Genomic DNA, 22,920 nt, shown 5'->3' on the forward strand with positions numbered 1-22,920 from the left:
TTTTGTATATATTAATTCAGTATTAATTCAGTTATAAATATCCATATTTTTCAGGCTTGCCCAACACAAGATTTTTGTTCTCGGGATGAAGCCTTCTTTCATTACTAATTTTCACAAATTATAATAATTTTTTTCATATTGTATATATTGTAACTCATGCCAATGAAGGAAAATACATGTTAGCTTGACTTGAACAAAAATAAATAAATAAATAAAAGGTATTTTGAAAGAAACATTTTGATCAAAAAAGTGCATTATTAACAGAAATATATTTTTTAATAATATCGTTCTGTACATTATTCTATTAGTTAAGGCGTATTTCATACTTGGTTCCCAATCTTTTTTTCATATTGGAGTCTATTTTATGAGCTGAAAGTTGTTTTTAAAAAAACTTAACATAGGGCCTATTAAACCTAATTCGATAATGACGTTTTATTACAGTCGTGATAGGCACCCCTATTGTGTTTTGATCGCTGGAAGATGAGTCTTTAAGTTTTTAAGGCATTTTTGCATTCTTTAGATTTCTCCTATTTTTTCTGTCCAATGTTATAATTTATATAAAAGCTATCATAATTTCCCCTAAATCTTCATTCTTCCCTAAATCTCTATTTCCTTCTAAATATTCGTTTCCTCCTAAATATTGAATCTTGCTTACATAGTCTTTCCCCCTTAAATATTTGGACGTCTAGTTCCTTTTTGTCTGAGCAACCAATGTCAAAAGAGAAAGAGAGAGAGAGAGAGAGTGAGATATAAATTCATGATTGGTCTACAATTACATGTGTAGGGTTGGAAATATAATTTTAATTTTCTTTATATTCTATAATGACAATGAAGGAGGGCTATGTAATACCAACCAAGTGTGAAGTCTTAGACAAGAGAATGAAAATGAAAATAAATTTGAAGCTTATCCAGAGATAATTAAGAAAACATGACAAACATTATTTTCGGTTCTACCCTCTCGCACAATATATTCGACACTCTCGCCACCCGCCCGATAACAAATTGTGGATCTACCAGACTCACCCCTGCTTGGTCTTTATTTTCTCTTGTTGCCTTTAAGATGAAAACAAATGCATAATAGTAAAACACAGGTTTCTTACTGATTTAAGTCATTTAGAAACAACGTAATAGCAAAATGCAGAATTTTATAAGTTTTATAGAGATTTTGATTGAAATGTTTATAATCAACGTAATATACGTTTTAATTTGTATATGCTGATGCTATATATATATATATATATATACTATACCTTTCTGTAGACCATTAAGTGTCCCGAGAAGTCGTACAGATCCATAGTTTTTCGTTATTAATTTCCACGGATAAATGTTAGAGAAAAAAGTAAATAAATGAAACTGACAGATTTTTTTTTTCGTTTGCTCCTTTATTGTTTTTCAAAACACATTTTCTCACACGCGGCGAGCAGGTCGGCGTTAACCGAGTGCGGAGGGATCACCCGATCGAACCTTGCGTTCGTCGATCGTTTTCGTCGCTGCTGCTGTCTTCCTTGCTGCTGTCTTCCGTGTCCGGAAGCATGTTCTTGAGAGCTTGGTAATCGCTCTTCGCTTTGTCCCACTGCTGCCTGAGGAACGCTCTTTCCCTCCTGACGTTTTCGTCGTTCTTCAGATATTGACAGTCGTTCCTTATTCTCTCGATATGTTGCATGATAAAATCTCGTTCTTTATTTACCCTCTCGAGCGCTTTGTTCGCGGTGTCTACCTCGACCCCGTAACTTGCCCCAGACCGACATAATCGGGCGCCGTGGGCGGCGGGTACGCGTAGCTTTCAGCCACATCCGCTCGTGCTCGCAGACGGTCTATCTCGTTTAGCATCGCACATTAGGTCTTGTGCATCTCGTCCAACTCCTCTTGAAGCTTCTCAGCTAATTCTTTCGACTTTTCCATGCCTCCGTTCGAACATTTAATGCAAACACGAAGCCGCACGCATTACATTTATGGTCGCGAAGGAGGTACCATGACGTCAAGCGTAGAACCGATATCCCATGACATCGAGTGACGTCAAGACTTGAAATGATGAGCTTCGAAGTCGGTCTTCATGAACAGATTGATTTGCGGACTCCTGTTCCTGCCGCGGTAGTTGCTGACGAATTCGCCTATCGCCTACACCAGGCACGGCATGACGCGTCCGCTCCTCGTCCGACACACATAGTTGGCAACCTTCATGCGTTCGTGCAGCTGGCGTCGATCGTCACAGAACAGCAACGTCGGGTATGGATGATTCAGCACGGTCGGTCCGTCGCACTTGCTCATGTCAACGACCAGGTAGACCTTGGTGCCGGTGCGCGTCTCCCGACTGGTTTCGTGTGCGCTGGAGAGAGAGTCATGATCATCCTGCCGCAGTGTGAGGTAGTTATGCATGGAAAGGCGTCGCTCGAGTACGCGTCCTTGCCACTGTACGAAAGTTGGTATCCGATGGGTTGGAAGTCGCGCGGGGACTGCATCTGCGCGAGTACCGACCGAAACTGTCGAAGCCGCGACATCTGCACACAGTTTTTACATACTCAGAGTATGGTGCGTCGAAGTCGAAATCTTCGTTTATCTCCAGCGTCGCCACCTCGTTAATCATGCTCTGCAGCTGGGCCAACGGCACCGTCCTCTTGCGGAGGTTCGGATTGAAGCAGGGTTCGAGCAGTTCGTAAGGTTTCGTGGGTTGCGGCATGGCCGTCGACATCTTATCTTGCACAGGAAGAGCATTTCCCCGCAGTTGAACTCAAGTCGTCTGTCGAAAAATTTGTGGAAGGTCGTCACGTCCTTGACGCTGTCGTTTGGTTTCTGCGTGCGGGTCGAGACGGGAAACATAGCGCTCCTTCCGCCTTCGAGGTTGGGCACGCGCGTGATGCCTACCGAAAGGTCCACGTTCAGTCGGCGGCCACCGCGACGTTCGACTGCATTCACCCTCGTCTTCGGTAACATCCCCACGTTCCATCGTCTGGTGTAAGGTCTGAATCAAGCAGACATCGTCCGCGACACGTCTTAACTTGGGGGAGGGGGGAGGAGGAAAGTTGGGGAAAACATAAATGTGTTATTTATGTACCTCAAAAAGGCCGAGGCACGAAAGTCCTCGAAACAGCAGGAAGATGTCGTTTCTGGTGAATCACCTGAAGGCAAGGAACGACCTCGCGTACGTCGGCAAAGTACGAATCTGCTGTGCTTCAAAGGCTCCGAACAGATCGACGTTCGCGTCGCCGAAAACGAAGCGACAAAGGTGTGGATATTGGCGCCGTTCGACAGTCGGAAGCCGAACAGGGTCGTTGATCTCTCCGACGTGGTCAATCGAAGACTGGTGCGTGCTCTGATCAAGTTCATGAACGAGGACAGGGATCGAGACGAGCGTGTCGCCTGCTTGGAAATGGCTGAGCGAATAGGTTGCAAGGATGCGATCTGCGTGTTCGTTTTGGACATGTATGAACTGTCCGCGAACGATATCTCCAGAGCGAGGAGAACGCCTGTCTGAATTTAATAATAATAATAATAAAGATTTTTAAAGCGCAAACATCACCACCAAAAATAGGTGCTCAAGGCGCAGTGTCAAAACAACAGGAAGAGAACAAACAGATCACAAAGAGCAAAGTGAAAACATGTTAATTTTTATTTTTATTTTTTTATGCTCCCCGACCCTGTTGAACGCCGTCGATTCGGCCGTGTGCAGAACATTCGGCAAGCTGATGCTCCACAAACAGGATCTTCGATGGCAGGAGCTGGTCACGTGGCCTGATACGTTTAGACTCGACGATCCGGTCGAAGCTTCGAAGATCAAGAACATCTACGCCACCGGAGAACACCTGCTGCATCTGGTACGAAAGTGGCTGACTGCCAATCCCGGTGAGATTCGACAAAAGTTGCTCAACGATCAGGACGTGCTGCTGCGCGTGCACCGCAAGCTCTTTCAGCTGTCTTCGATCAACCAGCTCTTCAAGGACACGACCGAGTACCCCAAGTCGATCTTTCGACACCACTCGAAGAACGAGGACGACGCGCTCGGCGTCCATCGCAGCCTTCCGCAGACGGCGACCTTCAGCACGAATCCGCCGTGCTGTCCGCCGACACATTCCGTTCGTCCGTTCGTACACATCCAGAGTTCTTCCATGGTCGCTCCGTTCTACCGAGTGGCGGTCGCATGAAACCTCGCGTACCTGGTCTGTCTGGACAGACACCTCGAAGACGGGTGCACAATGTGCCAGCTCCAATACAATCCGATTAACGGCACGTTCGTCAGATTGTCGGATTCGATGGTGCCGTGAACGAACGAATATGTGTCCCTGTGCTGGATCGACGATTACGTCCTCCTGATGAGCGGTGGCGGCCCAAAGGAACTGAAAACGTACGATCTGTCGAACGAGTGACACAGCGGCGGCGGCTGGAAAGTGGACACGAACTTCTAGGACGTCGGTGTCGGTGTCAGTGTCGCTCATGCCGCCTGTCGGCACCATTCCGACCTGTGTCTGTGGTACGTCGACGAAAACGGAGATCACCTGCTGATCGTCATGAGACGGGCGAGCAGAGGCATAACCGGTAGGAGGACGCACGGCGAATGGAAAGTGGTCCTCAGACATCCGATCGCCGTTCCGGAGGAGCACAGGCAGAAGAACGGCGAGCGTCTGACCTTGCATTCCTTTCCGAAAAACAATGATCGCTTTATTCATGGCGTACAAAAACTTAAGAAGTACCTAATATCCAGTGGAAAAATCCACAGGATATCTTTTTGGTAGAGCAGCCGAGCCGCAAATTGAAGCGTTTGTTTTTTCGACACTTTATAAGAACACTCAAAGCATTCATGATGTATATGCAATATATAAGAAAAACAAATTCTAGTTCTACAATAAGAAAAATATCAATAATTGTTAGCCTACATTTATTTGTTTTAAGCTACGATTCAATAATTATTATATTAACATATATTTGATCTTCTACAATACAAAAAAGAGCTACGTAATATTAATATTCATTTTAAACAGTTTGAAGTTACTAAATATCTCACCTTCGCTTGGGTTTCAGTCTTCGTTCTTTCTGTTTTCTTTAAAAAGAATCAGTAAATGACAATTATTCAAAAATATGTTTTTGATCTCATTCAGAAACAAAGTAAAATACATTTTACTCCGGGTTACCAACTTCTTTTTCATATTGGAGTCTATTTTCGGTCGCTGAAAATGTTGCTTAAACGTCTAGTAGAGGATGATGCTGGCTTGAGAGTCAACCTCCTCGGCTCTACCAAGGATGGAGTCTGGTGTGCAAAGTTATAGGTGCAGCAGATTAATCTCAAGCTTTACAATTGCTTTTCATTGTGTCTAAGAAATTGAACTTTTAAGTATCATATTATGTAGTGAAAAACAATATTACTACCACCCCAAATAAAAAGTATAGAAGCAAAAACTACCCCTTATGGGATAGTTAATCATGCTATCATTCTATTATTCACAGAGTATTGTGTAATTCAGTATAATATTTATGTTATATTCCATACCTTTGAAGATGAAGTTCTTTTCCAAAGGATAATACGCCTACACATGAATGATGCCACGATGCCAATGGCAATACCAATGGCAATACCAATACCAACTCCAAAAAGAAGATCCTTGCTTGAATGTTTGAATAAATCTAATGGAAAAAACATAGGCCTAGGTCTACAAACATATACGGTAAAAACAGATATGCAAAATTTCGTAACAAATAGAAAGGTCTGAAATGAAAATTAATTATACATAAAATGGCATAAACGCTATTTAACAATGTAGAGACTGTGAATGGAAAATGAAATTTTATCTTTTGTTAATATAAAATTGCAAAATGAAGAAGGCCTAGCTGCACACGAGACTATATCTTTAAAAAATACATAAGAAAGTCAACCCGCTAAACACAAATTCCGATACCATTCTCAATTTCTTATTTACGTCATGATCATTTCTTTGAATAAATTCATTTGGAATTATAGTAAAATGATTAACTTGATTCATTTTTTCATACATTTTTATTAAACAATCAACTTGTCATGATTAAGTATCGAAAGGTCGTAGATATCTCTAAAAAAAACCAACTCTATAAAAAACAAACTCCACATATATTATCTAAATAAACATATATTACCAATAAATCTTAAATGTAAATTCTAGCTTTATATGTTTTTGTACAGTAATTAAAGAAAACATATTTTTAACTTAAGAATCATGAACTGTATAATTTGTACTTTCTTTCATTAATCCTTTTTATTGTTCATCTGTTTTCTGTTACTTTGTTTTACTATTAGAATACTGTAGAGAGTATTGGGACCCTATTGGGAATAAGTGGTATTCTTCACTTCATGGGTTATCCCAGGTTTCATCTTCATTCAATTTTTATCTCTTTATTAACTACTTTTACATGGTGCTTTTTAAATTTTTATTGTTTTGTGGTTGCTTTTAAATTATTTTCATATAGGCCTATTTTATTTTTATGTATTTTAAAGTGGAACCAAATAAATTCAAATCAAAAAAATCAAATGCTGATTATGACTACAGTATGTTTCAATACAACTTACACTCTGATTTTTTCGTATCTTCTGACTGTATTTGAGTTGTATCTGTTGTTGATTGTTGTGTAGTTGACACGACTGTCGTTGACTCTACCACTATGAAATATAAAGAGAGGGACATTAATAGCAATTCCAATATGTATGTCCATAAATAAGTAACATAATTCTAAATTGACTCGAGCAAGATGCACAAATAAGCAATACATTAAATAATGTTGTATGACTTATATTTATTGTGTTTTAAAGATGTACCCCGGTATCATATTAATATTATCCCAATTGTTCTTGTCGAAACAACATTTTGAATAATTTATAAAATATTTTTATTTGTAAATGACATAACCATATTGGAATGCTCTGGTAAAGGAAATGCAACATAACAAAACATTCTCACTGTTAAACACTTCACTACGCATCAACATAAAAATCATATTTCTGTGGTCTTTGTATACACATTCAAAACCCTGTATATTATTAACTAGTACCCATGACGCCACCAGCTTTCTGTCAATCAATTTATCTACAGACTTAATCAAAACAATAATATTGTGTAGTATTTAACCTTGCTGTAAATAGTTTGAAACGCTTTAGAAAATACAAATTGCATCAACATGGACGTTAAATTACCCATTTATCAATATCAAAAAATGTAGAATTATCACTGGTTGCATTATGCAGACAAATAATACACTACATACTTGCAAGATAAAATCAGAATAGTCACTGCACGGAAATGCGTGTCAATGAAAAACAACCAAATTTTCCGGAAAGTTTTCGAAAATTTGAATTCTAATCTTAGCCTTCCAAAAATCTATAACCTCTTTATATAAAAATATACACAGCCTTAATATTATTTGTATTTATTTCAACTATATGGTAGTATGTAGGACATCAACTGCATAAAAAGACAACAAAAGACCGTAGACTAGTTACTTTAGATATAAACCTATTAAATATAGAGGGTGGGTAGTGAATGAATTTGCAAAAAACAGAAAAGAAATATGTAAATGATAAACAATATAACCATTGTATAGATTTGTTAATTTGATATTTTTTTACATGATTCCCTAGAAAATATACTATTTTACTTTATCATATTGATGTATTATAGTTTTAATATAATAATTTTAATAAGGAATAACTACTTCATGAATTAGAAGAAAACCTCAAAGCTGTACTATAAGTTAGAGTAAGTAGACTATGAGTAATGTACACTTGATATGGCCATAAATTAATGAATGATGAATAAATGATACACCCAGTCATTGTTGCTGTTAGAAGGGTGCATAATTAATTAGGTGTATAGAAGTATAGGCCTACTATTTAAACAGTTTAAAGCTTCCGAGCATGTGGTGTAATACAACTTTTATACATGTGGGAAACTTTCATTAATTCAATCGACAAATCAAATACATCGTATCAAAGCCTTTGGGTACTTTCCTTAATTAAACATTCTGCAGCAAGTTTCTGGGCTACAAAAAAGTTCAATTAATCACAAGCAGAAAATAATTTACTGCAGTGAGATGCAGTAGCTGCTGCGAGTTTAGCACCCTCTATGCATATCTTGACCAATCAGAGGCCAGAGAACTCGCTACAGTAAATTTCCAATTGAACTGCAGTTCAAGAACCGAATACTGAGCGATAGCGCGCTCCATGTCTAAACGCGCGTCTGTAAAGTTTCTTTGAAACTTACATTTGAGCATTAAGAAAGAATAAAATCGTCCACATTTTTTGGAATTCTGTATTTAGGAACAGTTCGGAGGCAGGCAGTCTTTATGGAGAGACGCTCTAGTTATCTTTATGTTAAGTGTATCTGATTGGCTTACATTAAACCACCAAGCTAGCGTAATGTAACCACATCTAATTTAACAAAAACAATAAGATACTTAAAAACGGAGAAAACAGACACAATTGTATTAAAAATAAAATCTGGAGAGTGCCATTTCCGGCCATCTAGAGGTGCCATAATCATTACTTTCTTACCTCAGCCCCAACCGTGGTGGTCGGACACTCAATCCATTTCCGAGCTCTTACAGAAGAATAATTTTACTCATGGGGGGAAAAGTGAAGGTTTTGTTGGAAAATATCCATATCAAGGATACCGCTCATGATAAATAATTCATTGTGAATGTGGAATTTACCAAACTTCGTCAAATGTGTTTATTGTTGTTTATGTTCATGTTGATGTTCCATGTGTCGGTGTTACCGTAATATGTTGATATTTTTTACTTAAGTTTGTTAATATTATTTTATTTTTCACATTAACAAAGTATATGGTCTGATACATTTTAATAATCACTTAATTGACTGCTATACATTTATTTATATATACAGTAGGTCTTTATTTTAATCGTTTACTGCTTATAGTATTTAATTTACTTTATTTATGTGTTACTTTATTATTGAATTACATATATTGTGTAAATTAAATTCTACTATTGTGTTTATTTTGTATACTATTATATTTGCTTTGTAAATTGTTTATAATGATTATCACCTTGCTTACTACTGTTTATTCTATGTTGTAAGCTGAATTTAAACAAAATAAAAAATAAATAAATCTGAAAATCAACACGCTAAACACAAATTCTGATACCATTCTCAATTTCTTATTTACGTCATGATCAATTCTTTGAACAAATTCATTTGGAATTATAGTAAAATGATTAACTTGATTCACTTTTCATACATTGTTATCTTTATGTTTTGGAGTTTGAAAAAAAAAACACTCAACTTAATCGTGTAATGATTAAGTATCGAAAGGTTGTAGATATCTCTAAAAAACAAACTCTACAAAAAAACAAACTTTACATATATTATCTACATAAACATACATTACCATTAGTTGACACGACTGTCGTTGATTTATCTGTTGTTGATTGTTGTGTAGTTGGCACGACTGTCGTTGACTCTACCACTGTGAAATATAAAGAGAGGAACATTAATAGCAATTCCAATAAGTATGTCCATAAATAAGTAACATAATTCTTAATTTACTCGAGCAAAATGCAAAATAAGCAATACATTAAATAATGTTGTATGACTTATATTTATTGCGTTTTAAAGATGTACCCCGGTATCATATTAAATATTATCTCAATTGTTCTTGTAAAAAAATATTGATTAGATATCGTTGTATTTTGTATAATTTATAAAATAACTTTGAACTTTCTGGTTAGTATTTAACCTTGCTGTAAATAGTTTGAAACGCATTGGAAAATACAAATTGCATCAACATAGAAGTTAAATTAACCATTATTAATATAAAAAAATGTAGAATTACCACTGGTTGCATTTTACAGACAAATAATACGTTACATATTTGCAAGATAAAATCAAAATAGTCACTGCACGGAAATGTGTGTCAATGAAAAACAACCAACTTTTCCCCCACGTTTTCGAAAATTGGAATTTTAATCTTAGCCTTCCATAAATCTATAACCTCTTTATACGAAAATATACACAGCATTAATATTCTTTGTATTTATTTGAACTATATATGGTATATATGTAGGACATCAACTGCATAAAAAAAAACGACCTTAGAACAGTTATTTTAAATATCTATTAAATATAGAGGGTGGGTAGTGAATAAACTTGCAACAAACACAAAAGAAGTATGTATGATAAAGAATATAACCATTTCATATATTTGTTAATTTTTTTACATGATTCCCTAGAAATTATACTATTTTACTTTATCTATCATATTGATGTATTATAGTTTTAATATAATAATTTTAATAAGGAATAACTATATACACTTTAAGAATAAGAAGAAAACCTCAAAGCTGCACTATAAGTGAGAGTAAGCAGACTATGAGTAATGTACACTTGATATGGCCATAGATTAATGAATGAAGAAGAAGAAGAATTAATGAATGATAAATTAATGATACACCCAGTCATTGTTGCTGTTAGAAGGGTGTATAATTAATTAGGTGTATAGAAGTATAGGCCTACTATTTAAACCGTTTAAAGCTTCAGAGTATGCTGTGTAATACAACTTTTATACATGTGGGAAACTTTCAATAATTCAATCGACAAATCAAATACATCGTATTAAAGCTTTTGGGTACTTTCCTATTCATTAAACTTTCTGCAGCAAGTTTCTGAGCTGCAAAAAATTTCAACCAATCACAAACAGAAAATAATTTACTGCAGTGAGATTCAGTAGCCGCTGCGAGTTTAGCACCCTCTATGCATATCTTGACCAACCAGAGGCCAGATAACTCACTGCAGTCAATTGAACTGCAGTTCAAGAACCGAATACTGAGCGATAGCCCGCTCCATGTCTAAATGCGCGTCTGTAAAGTTTCTTTGAAAGTTACAATCGAGCATTAAGAAAGAATGGAATCGTCCACCTTTTGTGAATTCTGTATTTAGGCACAGGGTGGAGACAGGCAGTCTTTATGGAGAGACGCCCTAGTTCTCTTTATGTTAACCATGAAGATGTAAGTGTAATCGATTTGCATTCATTAAACCATCAAATTAGCGTAATATAACCACATTAAAATTCCATCTAATTTAAATAAAACAATAAGATACTTAATATTAGATAAAATTTTCTGAAGGTTAACTACATAATTTATTATAATTCATGATAGTTAATATATTTTAGTAAAAGTTTAGCATCCTCTGCATTATCGACATCTCGATACATTTTTGTATCGCCTGTAAACATCATCGGATTACTAAGCACATATCAGGCAGATCAGTGACGAAAATTATAAAGAGAATCAGCCCAAGGACCGATCCCTGAGGAATGCCACTTTGCACCTGGACGCTAGAAGAAAATACCCCATTAACCCTGACACGCCGAGAACGATTGGACAGGTATTCTCTGATCCAACCATGAAAACATCTCCTTATGCCGTATGCATGTCACTAAGTAAAAGCCTTTCATGAGGAATGCTATCGAACGCTTTTCTGTAGTGCAGATAAATGCAGTCTACATTGTGTTTATTATCCAATTGCTGGGTCCAATATTCTAAAACTTTGAGCAACTGTGTTGTGCAAGAACGTTCATTTCGAAAACCATGTTGTTCATTACACAAAAGCCCATGAATTTTCATGTGTAACAAAAAGTATCACGAATAAATTTTTCCAAAATCTAATATAAAATTGATGTTAGTGAAACAGCGCGATAGTTACTAACATCCGATTGTTTACCCTTTTTGAATAACGGAATAACAGTTGCTTCTTTCCATAACTCTGGAACAGACTGATCATCAAATAGCCTCTGGAAAACTAACGTAAGAGGTGCTGCAATAACACCAGCACTTTCTTTAGGTATACTGTACGTATATCATCTGGACCTGCTGATTTTATAATATCCAGTTTAGACAGATACTCATACACTTTGGATTCTCAGTGGTTCAACATGTTTGGCTCATTTGGTATAGAATTTAACCTCTCATCCACAAATACAGAGCTGAAAAAATCACTAAGTAATTCCTAATTTTCGCCATCACAACAAGCGTACCATCTTGCTTTGCCAATGAAGGAACCTCGCTAGTAGCCTTTGCCTGTTTATATAGTTCCAAAAACTTTTAGAATTTGACTTTATATCTTCCGCTAATTTATTCTCCAAGACAGACTTTGCCAATCTTATCTCACTAGTCACACGATTCCGTATATCTGAAAAATGAGTATAATACCGTTCTTCAATATTCTGAGCATTTTCGCATCAGGCTTTATTGGCCTGTCCACGATTTACGCCCTCTGATTGATTGGTGCATTTTGTGTCTACTGCCCCCAACGGGGGTGTAGACACTGTCACGATCATAGAGCTATTAAACAACTAGAGTGCTGACAAGGTGGCGAAGCAATGCAGAGTTGTGTATGTGTACTATCCAAGATGGCCGCCGTAGGGAAGCGCCACCTTCAGGCTTATTATACATATTATTACCATAAATAAGCCCTCTGACTGACTATTATTTCATTAATGATAATTAGTATTGATAATAACAAATTATTAAACTATCATAGCCAAAAAAGAGGCCAAGTTACGGAAGCCTGTTAGTGCCACCAGTGAATTAAAATTTCAGATCCGTTAACTGATAATTAAGTGGCGGCCGCCAGATAATTATGTGACGGCCGCCTGTTTATATCATTGTGATATTGTGTTATAGCAGGATTAAAAATTAAAGGGCATTAAATACCGGTAGTGATTAAAAGCATACTAGTAGCTGGTCACCAGCTGTACCTTATAATGGCAGTCATATAGCACCCATTTCAAAAAATGTTAGCAATCACAGGGTCAAGTATTAAATAGCGATTAAAAGGCATTAAATGTGTTAAATAATGTTTAAAAGCATGGTAGTTGGTCACTATCTAGCTTATAATATAAATTATATTATAGCACCAATTTCACAAAATATAGCAATCACTGAGTTTAGCATTAGATAGCGATTAAAAGCATGTTAGTAGCTGCCACAATGCTTTAATTACATCTTTGACTATACAACGTATGCGATGATAGGCGTTAGGGTTAAGCACGCCAGCTGTTTACCATTGAATAGGCGTTTGCGACGATATGCGTTAGGGTTAAGCACGTCAGGGGTTTGCAACAACAGGCGTTATGGTTAAGCACGTCACTTGTTTACCATTGAATAGGCGTGTGCGGAAGATAGGCGTTAGGATTAAGCACGTCACGCGTTTGCGCCGATTATTTTGTGGATTAAGTTTGGAGCACGTCAGCAGTTTACCATTTAATAGACGTTTGCGACGATAACAAAATAGGAAAAATAACATATTCAATTGCAAATGACAGGTGAAAATGCCTATTTATTAGCGTACACAGTTCCTACTGGCGACTTCTGAAATTCTTATTAACCCTAATTCCTATTCATTAATGCAATGGCCGGCGCGAACACTTATTTATAGCGGACATGGTAAAATGGCTGACATGCTTATCCCTAAAGCCTATCGTCGCAAACGCCTGATGACGTGCTTAAACCTAACGCCTATCGTCGCAAACGCCTATTTTTGATGACATTCTTTTAATCGCTATTTAATGCTTCCTAGTGATGTTATATTTTGTGAAATGGGTGCTATATGACTGCTCTTATAAGCTATAGCTATTCTATAACAGCTACGAACATGCTTTTAATCGCCTACTACGATGTTCATAAATGCTACCGTATTTAATGCTAGGTCCAATCATGCGCTTTAATGACCCGTTCTACATCGAGATAATGTTATACCGCAACCTGGGTAACCATAAATAAGTGGCAGCCGCCACTTAATTATCTGGCGGCCGCCAGATAACTAAGTGGCGGCCGCCAGATAACTAAGTGGCGGCCGCCAGATAACTAAGTGGCGGCCGCCAGATAACTAAGTGGCGGCCGCCAGATAACTAAGTGGCGGCCGCCACATAATTAAGTGGCGGCCGCCAGATAATTAGTTATAAATTATAATTCTATGGTCATGATGTAGCAATTAAAGATGGCGGAAAAGGGTAAATCCGGTTTAGGCATGATGAGTATAATATAATAAGAATACTAGAGCGCTAACTGCAATGTATTCGATGTTTGAAATACGCAGAGCTGTGTTTGTGTACCATCTAAGATGTTACAGATGTGTACCATCTAAGATAGATACAGCCAATCAAATTTCGCCTAATGCTGCGTTCATTAGAACTTGTGAAAACTGATCTCATAACTTGTAACATGCGAGTACACAATAAGAGTGCATTCATTTGACGAACGCTAAATGGCTGCTGTCACTTGTGCAATGTGTTCGGAAATAAAACATACAAAAAACCTTTTTTTTTAAATCTGAAATAATATTACTTAAACAAATTTCAACAAATATGTGGGGTTGCAAATAAAACATACAAACAACACCCCTTTTTTATCTGAAGTAATATTGTTTAATATACAAACTGCAATAAACACATATGCTCGTTATGCATAGTTTATATTATATCTGCCATTTTCCACACTACTTGTGAAATCGAGGAAGAAAATTCTAGTTCATTAACGAGATATACGCGTTTCACAAGTTGTGAACTGGGAAACACCGACTTCACAAGTTCTAATGAACGCAGAATTAGTACCATCATCAAAACATGAGGGAAGGAAAAATAGGGTATAAAACTTTAATTAGAGCATTGCTTTGGCCTGTTTTTTTTAAATTTGCGTAAAATATAACTGGTTCTGTTTTGAGTTTTCCGTTTTCGTATCCAGGTCTCCGTTTTCAAATATAAAGAACAGCACCAATACCACCATTCTTTTATATAAATCATCCTATCTACCAATTATTTACTAATAAAATAAAAGATACATAAATTCGACCGTTAATTTGACAGAAAATTTACAAAAGAAACAATTCAAATCTTCCAAACATTTTTTTCATTCATTTATTTTAAAATAAAAAAGGCAATACAAAATCAAGCAAGACTACAATAGCTAGGTGCCAGCAGCTTAAAAAGCAAAAAATATAAAAATAACAATAAAAAATAAAAATAAATTATAATAAACTCCGGAAAGTCAGCTGCCGGCTTCTCTTCCGAGATTATGCTCAACTTCTCAACACATATAAATCCTTCAAAGGAAACGTGTCATGCGCAGATACCAATACACGAAATTGTTCAAGCGGAACTCTCAGCAAAATTAGATTTATAAATGTGGGGTAGCAGGCGCGTTGGTCCGGCCAGATGCGACGATCCCCACCACCTCACCCCAGATTGAATCCATTTAAAAAAATAAACTATGTCCTGATACAGGGCATAGTTGCTGGTATTACACAAGAAACATTACATTTACAGAGATATGTCTACCAACCTAATAAGGGGCCCAGACAAGGTTTGACAAATTGCGCGCAAAAAAATGTCTTTATTGCAGTTATGCAGTCTGTCTTAATCATTGTGAGTGTGATTATTATGGCCTGTAATTAAATACTGACAATAATAACGAGATGCTTCGTTAAATAAATACACAAGTAGGCCTACAAGATTTATGCAATACAATATTAAAAGCAATGACTAGGTTTATGTACTCCAGTTGCCGGATATAATATATGTCCCTGGTTCTTAATTAATTTGTTTGAAGGGCCAGGTTATAGAGTTGATCTGACGGATCAAATATAATCTCAGTCTAGCTGATGAAAGTAATCATTATACATCTGGGTGAAACTCTTTTCACTAAGTTAAGTCTATTTTCAATTTGAAATTATAGGGCCTTCTTCAAATCAGTCATGTCGACCCAATTGGGTCGCGGGAAATTTCCGTATGGACCTGTCATCAGTTTTACAGTTGTCAGTCAAAATGCAAACAGTTTTCCGCAAGTACACAGTACGCATGTAGGACTAGCGAAATGTAGTTTTATGAGCACTGTCTGTTGATACACCAAATTTTTATTCCATTTAAAGTAAAAAAAATGATATTAACGAATCATAGTAAACAGAACAAAGTACAGGGATGGAATTTGGTGGCACAAAAGCTGAGGGTGATGAATACTGTATGACTTGAAAAGAAGGCTACGCAGGACAATATTATCGAAATGTATTATTATAAGCACTGTTCTTTGGTTCACTATTAAATCCCAATACGCCCTAGTGCCTAGATATTGTTAACATTTGGTGCTACAAAAAATAAAATTTGAATACCAGTAGAAGTTGCAAAATAACCTAAATTTAGCTGTGTTTAACAAAGGGCTCCTTTTACCATGAGTCTCAAATCATACATGAGGACTCTGTAATCCTTAAACTGTTAACATGTCTATAATAAAGATTTTACTTCCTCTGGGCTGCTATTTTAAATTTAGAAGAGCTAAAAGTATACCAATCTTGGGGGTTCTTTTATAGTTCAGTTTACAGGGTTTAATTTTAAATCTGAGTGGGGCAACCCCTAAATCATAACGCGCTTATGGCTTGTTTGAAGCACACAGTGAAGATAATATCCAGTGATCACATTTTGGTATTATTTATTCTATTTACGGTATACATTATATCCTCTTTCTCATTTTCAAACCACCCTTTGCACATTACCCAGGGACTGCATTTTTCTTTTTAACATTATTGAAAATGTATTTATCGAAATTTATATTATGTTTTAAATATATACGGTATATTGTTTAATTATTTTTTTTACTTCACGAGCCAAATTAAATTGTCTCGCGGGCAAAATTTGGCCTGCAAGGAATATATGTATTATATGCAATGAAATAAAATATGTTTGGATTGCATTATCAGTATTACATTATCTTTTACAACCATTATTAAAATGAATCTTTTGTCATGCGCTAGATGAGCATTCAGAATTTTATCAGTTGCCTAAAATTATGCTATTTGTAGGAGGTCTTTACTGAATTATTTCTTAGCCGTTTTAATTATTCAGTAAATTATTACTTAATTAAAGGTGCAAATAACGTACCAGATGATGAAATTATTATTAAAACAGCCGTTTTGATACACATTAAATATTTAATTGTTTAGTTGATTTTGATTTATTTCACTAAGTCATAATTATTCATATTGGTATACATGTATGATTACAATAGAACATTTAAAGTATGGGGGAATCCTTCTGAAACAAAAGGGCTTAAAGGGTAATTTTCAGCGTCCCATTAGTTCCTATAAATGGTGATGTGCGTTTATGATCATTTCTTAATCATGTTTTGTTTTTCCTTTGTAATTACTTTATGGAAAGCAATAAATATTGCCTGCATTTACTTACTTACTTCTGTCAAAAACAATAAATGAAAATATGAAAATGAGATGTAAAAATTCACATTGGAAGCAAATCTTTTAACATGTAACGCTTTTAAATAAGATAATTAATTCTAGTCAAATGAAATGTTTTACAGGAAATAATCTAATCTTCTAGTCATGTAAAGGTACATCTATCCCACGCCGGACACCATCCCGGTATTTCTGAGTCTGGGTTTCGGGGCCGGAAGATTATTATTTACGTGGTGAATGAAATCATGATAAATAGACATAGGCCTAAGTTATTGATACTTAACTACAACAAAAAAATGAAATTATTTCAAATTTGTTCTATATAAAAACATCTTTTCCTTACACACCACAAACCTCTTTTTCCAAACATGACAAATTTCGACAAGCGACCATGTTTTCAATAAGCCCAGCAACATCAAAGGGACCACCGCTATCGTCTCCTATAGAAAAATGGAACGCGACACAAATCCAGGGTACAGCAAACTATAATAAGGACAGCTTATGGTGGGTACTAGGCCTACTATATTTAGACGAGGTTAACTGGTAAGTATCAATCTTCAGAAATAGGCAGCTTATGGTTCCCACAAAGAAATCTACACAGGTTTATTCTATCAGGCATGTTTAGTTTGATTAAATATCTTTCGAAATAACAACTTATAATATATACACAGTATATTTGTATTCATCTCATTTGACCTATTTTACATTGCCCTATCATTCAGTCTTAAAAAAAAGACTGTTAATAATCCATGTTTTATTACAATTGTCTTGCTCAAGCAAGAGATTGTTCATACCACACTCATCAAAAATAGTTTTGATCTTAGTAATGCAGGCTGCTTTGTAATTACCAGAATCGAACTGGTGTTTAAGAAATTTAAATAATATAAAGAATAGTTTGGTTTCTTATAATATATAATACCATGATGCGAGCATCTTTCTGTCAATCAATTTATCTACAGACTTAATCAACGCAAAAAATATTGTATAGTAATTAACCTTGCTGAAAATAATTTGAAACGCTTTAGAAAATACAAATTCCGTTTAACATAGAAGTGTAATTATTCGTTTATTAATACTAATCGAATAAGACACAAAATTATGGGTTTTCCGCTGATGTGGGAATAAGGCTATCAAACAGTAGGTGTAAAGAAATAAAACAAAATTTAACCTCCACTGGGACTCGGAACCTGGACTGTTCGCATAAATGGCCAAAAAAACCGTTGAATTCAGGATCTTATTATTCATCTTTATCATCATTGTCATATTGTAGTTGAATGTAATCATAATAAAAAAAAAATGTACACATTTTTAACATACATCTTCATGGTATCTTTGATGTTTCTTTGTTAAAACGATTTATTTTTCAAAGATACTTTGAAATTAAATCATATCAGCCTATTTAAGACTTGATGAGCTTGTTACCTTGAATTAATTGAAGGCATTTTGGTTTTTACTCTTCAGGCAAATTTAGTTTCTCATTTTGAAAAACGGTAAGATGTAGGCTTACCTTGTCCCAAACATGCTCCATTGGTGATCTTGATATCATCTAAAGCGATGCCACTTGTGTAATTACTTCCTCTAATTCCTTCAAACATTATATGACATATACCGAATACTGCGACTGAGATTTTTCCAAGTATCCAAATGTTTCCTTGGTTGTTTGTTTTGGTCCACACGGGTGTACCAACAATACGTGTAGAATCGACTACGTAAACATTTAATGTGTTCACTGTGTCCCCGTACATGTGGTAGAACCACTCGATACACACAAGGTTTGTTGCAGGATAGAGCGGTGTCCAAATACGAGCGGTACCATTCGTATTCCGACTTGTAGCTTCGATGTACAAGTAGTGTCCTTTAAGCAAATGAAAATGTGATGCGCAATTCTTGTGATCAATATTAATTGAAATAATTTTTCTACAGAATAATAATTTCAACCAGACTGAAAATGAGATTTTAAACATCAGGTAGTTGATATGTGGAGGTAATTTTATGTACTTTTTATTTCTGCTTTATCAACTTATTTTACAATAATAATTAATTATATATAAATTATTAATATTATAACTTGTTATTACCTTGTGAAGTTCTGTATGTGTGGTCAAATGAAGGACCCGTATTAGATGAAGGTGTTGATGCAGATTTTCTTGTCCAATTAAAATCATCCATGGTATCTTGTACGAAGTTACAAATACTCGGATCTTCGAAATCACACTGGGCAAAAGCTGGCATACACAAGAAAAAAAGGAAATAATTGAATGTATTTGCATTTTATTAAACTCAAAACACAGCACAACCTTTCCCTAAAAACATCTACTCAATAAGCTAGGAGACTTAATATGTACAGCATATTGTGTATATTCTTCAATGATGAAAGATATTGCCAACTATAGGACAGTGATATTATTAGTTATTTGCTGACATTTTCGGCACCATGAATCTGACTAGTTAGCATAGATGAAATAATAGCTGATGGCATTAAAACAAATCTACTGCTTAATACATTTCTGATTTCATCAAACTGCGGTCCAAGACAAGCACACAGAAACTCAGACACACTTAAAACCCCACTCCCCCTTTCCCCATCATTCCACTTGAAACCCTACGGCGGTAGGTCATTTTCAGTTGCTGCTGCTCCACTTTAGAATAGTCTTCCAGTAGCTATTCGAGAGCACGTAGCTCTTTCTGTACTCCAAGCCAAGAGTAATAACCAACCTATTTGTTCTGGTTAGATTTTCTTTACTTTTCTTTGTTCATACAGCGCATATGAGATCATGTACAATGCCCTACTCTAAGTGCACAACCATTTACCATTAATGTAAATATAGGCCTGGGGTCTACAGAAGAGTCTAGGCCCTGTTGTCTCCTGGCTATATTGCCATAATAATAATAATAATAATAATAATAATAATAATAATAATAATAATAATAATAATAATAACTAGATTTAGTATGTCTGTTTGTATAACAGAACATAGGGCTTTTCCCCATTGCTTTAATGAGAAATGAAGTTAAACAAAAAGTAAAGTCGTTAAAAAGTTAAAAAAAAACACAGATCAAAATACATATAGTACTAAAAATATTACGAATTTAAAAAAAACCAATGAAAATCAAATTCACAACTACAGCGAAGTTAGTGAGAATCGAACTATCGAACTATTGCTGCGATGGTAATACCAAGGAAGGCCCACTTGGAGACTGATAACTATGGCGAGCCGAGTTGTCATTTATTCGTAAATACTAAGATATCCTTATTAGTAGAGATATCTCTATTTAATACTAAGATATCTCTATTTAAAATTAAGATATCTCTATTTAAAACTAAGATATCTCTATTAATAGATATACAGTATCTCTATTAATAGAGATATCTTACTTTTAAATAGATACCTTTATTTTAATTAGATATATCTCTATTTTAAATAGAGATATCTTAGTTTATTTAAAATAGATATCTCTATTTATAGCGATATCTATTAATAAAGAAATCTTAGTTTTAAATATAGATATCTTAGTTTAAAATATAAATATCTTAATTTTAAATAGAGATATTTCTGTTAATAGAGATATCTCTAATAATAGAGATATCGATTTAAAACTAAGATATCTCTATTTAAAACTAAGATATCTCTATTTAAAACTAAGATATCTCTATTCATGATTAAATGACATATTGGCTCACCATACATAACCATTGCGGGCTATATGAGCCGACCTCAGTAAAAAACAATACATTTTCCGTTCATAGCGATTCCATGACTGAAAGCAAAAAATTTTCATGCATATCACTGTAGTTTTGAGTTTAGCCTAGCTGTAACTGGTTTAAGTGCTTTAGAAAATGCAATTACATTTTAAATAATGTAATCAACTGTCCAAAATGTCTTTAAATGGTCCTCATACTGATAATCGTCACCAAAAATTGATCATTTCTACATTTGACCATGAAAAACTATTCTGCAGAATTTCATTTTTATATAACTGGGACGTAAGCAATTTAATTGATCCTCAAATTTACACCCTAACCTGGATCGTCCCCAACACATAATATCTTCCTTGTAACTTGGTTAAACTTTCCCGAACGTTTCATTCAGATCAGTTGATTCGTTTTGAAAATATGTGATCTGGGACGTTTTCCTTTGAATGGTTCTCAGATCCACACCCTACTCCGGATTGTCACAAAAATTTAATAATTTCTTTACTAGACCTTGACAAACTGTTGTACAATGTTTAAATTATACCCATTGATTTTTTTTAAAGAAATGTTTAGGTCTGGGACCTCAAAAATTGAAATGACCCTAAATTTAACACACTAACTCGATCACATTCAATACATAACAATTTCTTCCTTGTAATTTGGTTAAACTTCCTGAAAGTTTTATTCAGATCAATTGACTGGTTTTTGAAATATCTGGTGCAGACTGTTTGCCCTTAAATCACTTTAATTGGTCTCCACACGCACACCCTACCCTAGATTGACACTAAATATTAGAAGGAACATTCTTGATATATGGCTATGCTTCTACAAAGTATGGAAAAGTTCTAAGCATGGGAAGTTACCAAAGTGACGGCCAGAAAAATAACAGTGCAAACACATAGGAAAAAATATACAAGAAAAAAAACAAAAAAACAATGGCTTTTCTACCTACTACTGCTGGGAAAAGGCTTTAAAAAATGAGAACAAATACAATGGCTTTTCCCAGCAGCAGCTGAGAAAAGTCAATAATAATGTCCTATGATTTTATTATTTACTGCCTTTCTGTGATTAACATTTTACCTAAGCCTGTATATTGTATCTTTTATTTCATATAATATATATTTATATATATTTTTTAATGTTATGTGTTGAAAAATGCGAGTTGTAAGTTGAAAAATGCGAATTGCGAGTTGAAAATTGTGAGTTGCAATTTTGCAAATGCAACTTCTGTGTTGGAAAATGCGAGTTGTGAGTTGGAAAATGCAAGTTGCGAGTTGGAAAATGTGAGTTTGTGCGAGTTAAAGCTTTAGTCTTCAGGCCATATTATGATTTCTTCATTTGTGGGATAATAATATTTAGGCTTACCTTGTGTCAAACATGCTCCATTGGTGATCGTGACATCATCTAAACCGATGCCACTTATGTAATCACTTCTTCTAATTCCTTCAAACATAATCTTATAGATACCATATACAGTAACTGACACTTGTCCAGGTATCCAAACGTTTCTTTGGTTATTTGTTTTAGTCCACACGGGTGTACCAACAGTACTTGTAGAATCGACTACGTACACATTTAATGTGTTCACTGTGTCCCCGTACATGTGGTAGAACCACTCGATGCACAGGCCGTCCGTTGCAGGATATAACGGTGTCCAAAGACGAGCCCTGTCATTGGTACTCCGACTTGTAGCTTTGATGTACATGTAGTATCCTTTTAGTAGATTCAATTATGTTTAATAGATATTCAACCAGACTGACAATAAGACTTAGGCTAATTCATCAGGTAGTTGGTTCGTGGAGACGTTTATTTTTTAAAGTTGTGGTTATTATTTTTTTTTTAAATTTAACGTGTTTAATTCTTCACATTTTATGCTTCATTTTCATAATTTATTTATTAACTTTTTTCATTTTTTATACCATATTTTACATATTTTTGTTTAATATACAGTATATGTATATATATATATATATATATATATATTTTTTTTTATACTTATTTTTTTATTTTTTATACT

At 35.2% G+C, this 22,920-nt stretch overlaps 1 protein-coding gene across 1 annotated transcript; it reads right to left on the reverse strand.

Moving 5' to 3' along the window:
• Nucleotides 1-179: 179 nt before the first annotated feature.
• On the reverse strand, nt 180-22,608 carry LOC117118495 (MAM and LDL-receptor class A domain-containing protein 2-like). The gene is made up of 9 exons (XM_033263095.1): nt 22,269-22,608; nt 19,288-19,434; nt 18,717-19,064; nt 9,363-9,440; nt 6,530-6,619; nt 5,480-5,613; nt 4,997-5,032; nt 1,024-1,053; nt 180-188 (listed from the first exon to the last, which is right to left on the reverse strand). Exons 1-9 carry the CDS (start codon nt 22,606-22,608, stop codon nt 180-182), a joined length of 1,212 nt encoding a protein of 403 aa, XP_033118986.1.
• Nucleotides 22,609-22,920: the final 312 nt, after the last annotated feature.

This window comes from Anneissia japonica, unplaced genomic scaffold (genome assembly GCF_011630105.1).
Source record: "Anneissia japonica isolate Jap-2015-1 unplaced genomic scaffold, ASM1163010v1 scaffold287869_len1821871_cov162, whole genome shotgun sequence".
Classification (NCBI taxonomy): domain Eukaryota; kingdom Metazoa; phylum Echinodermata; class Crinoidea; order Comatulida; family Comatulidae; genus Anneissia; species Anneissia japonica.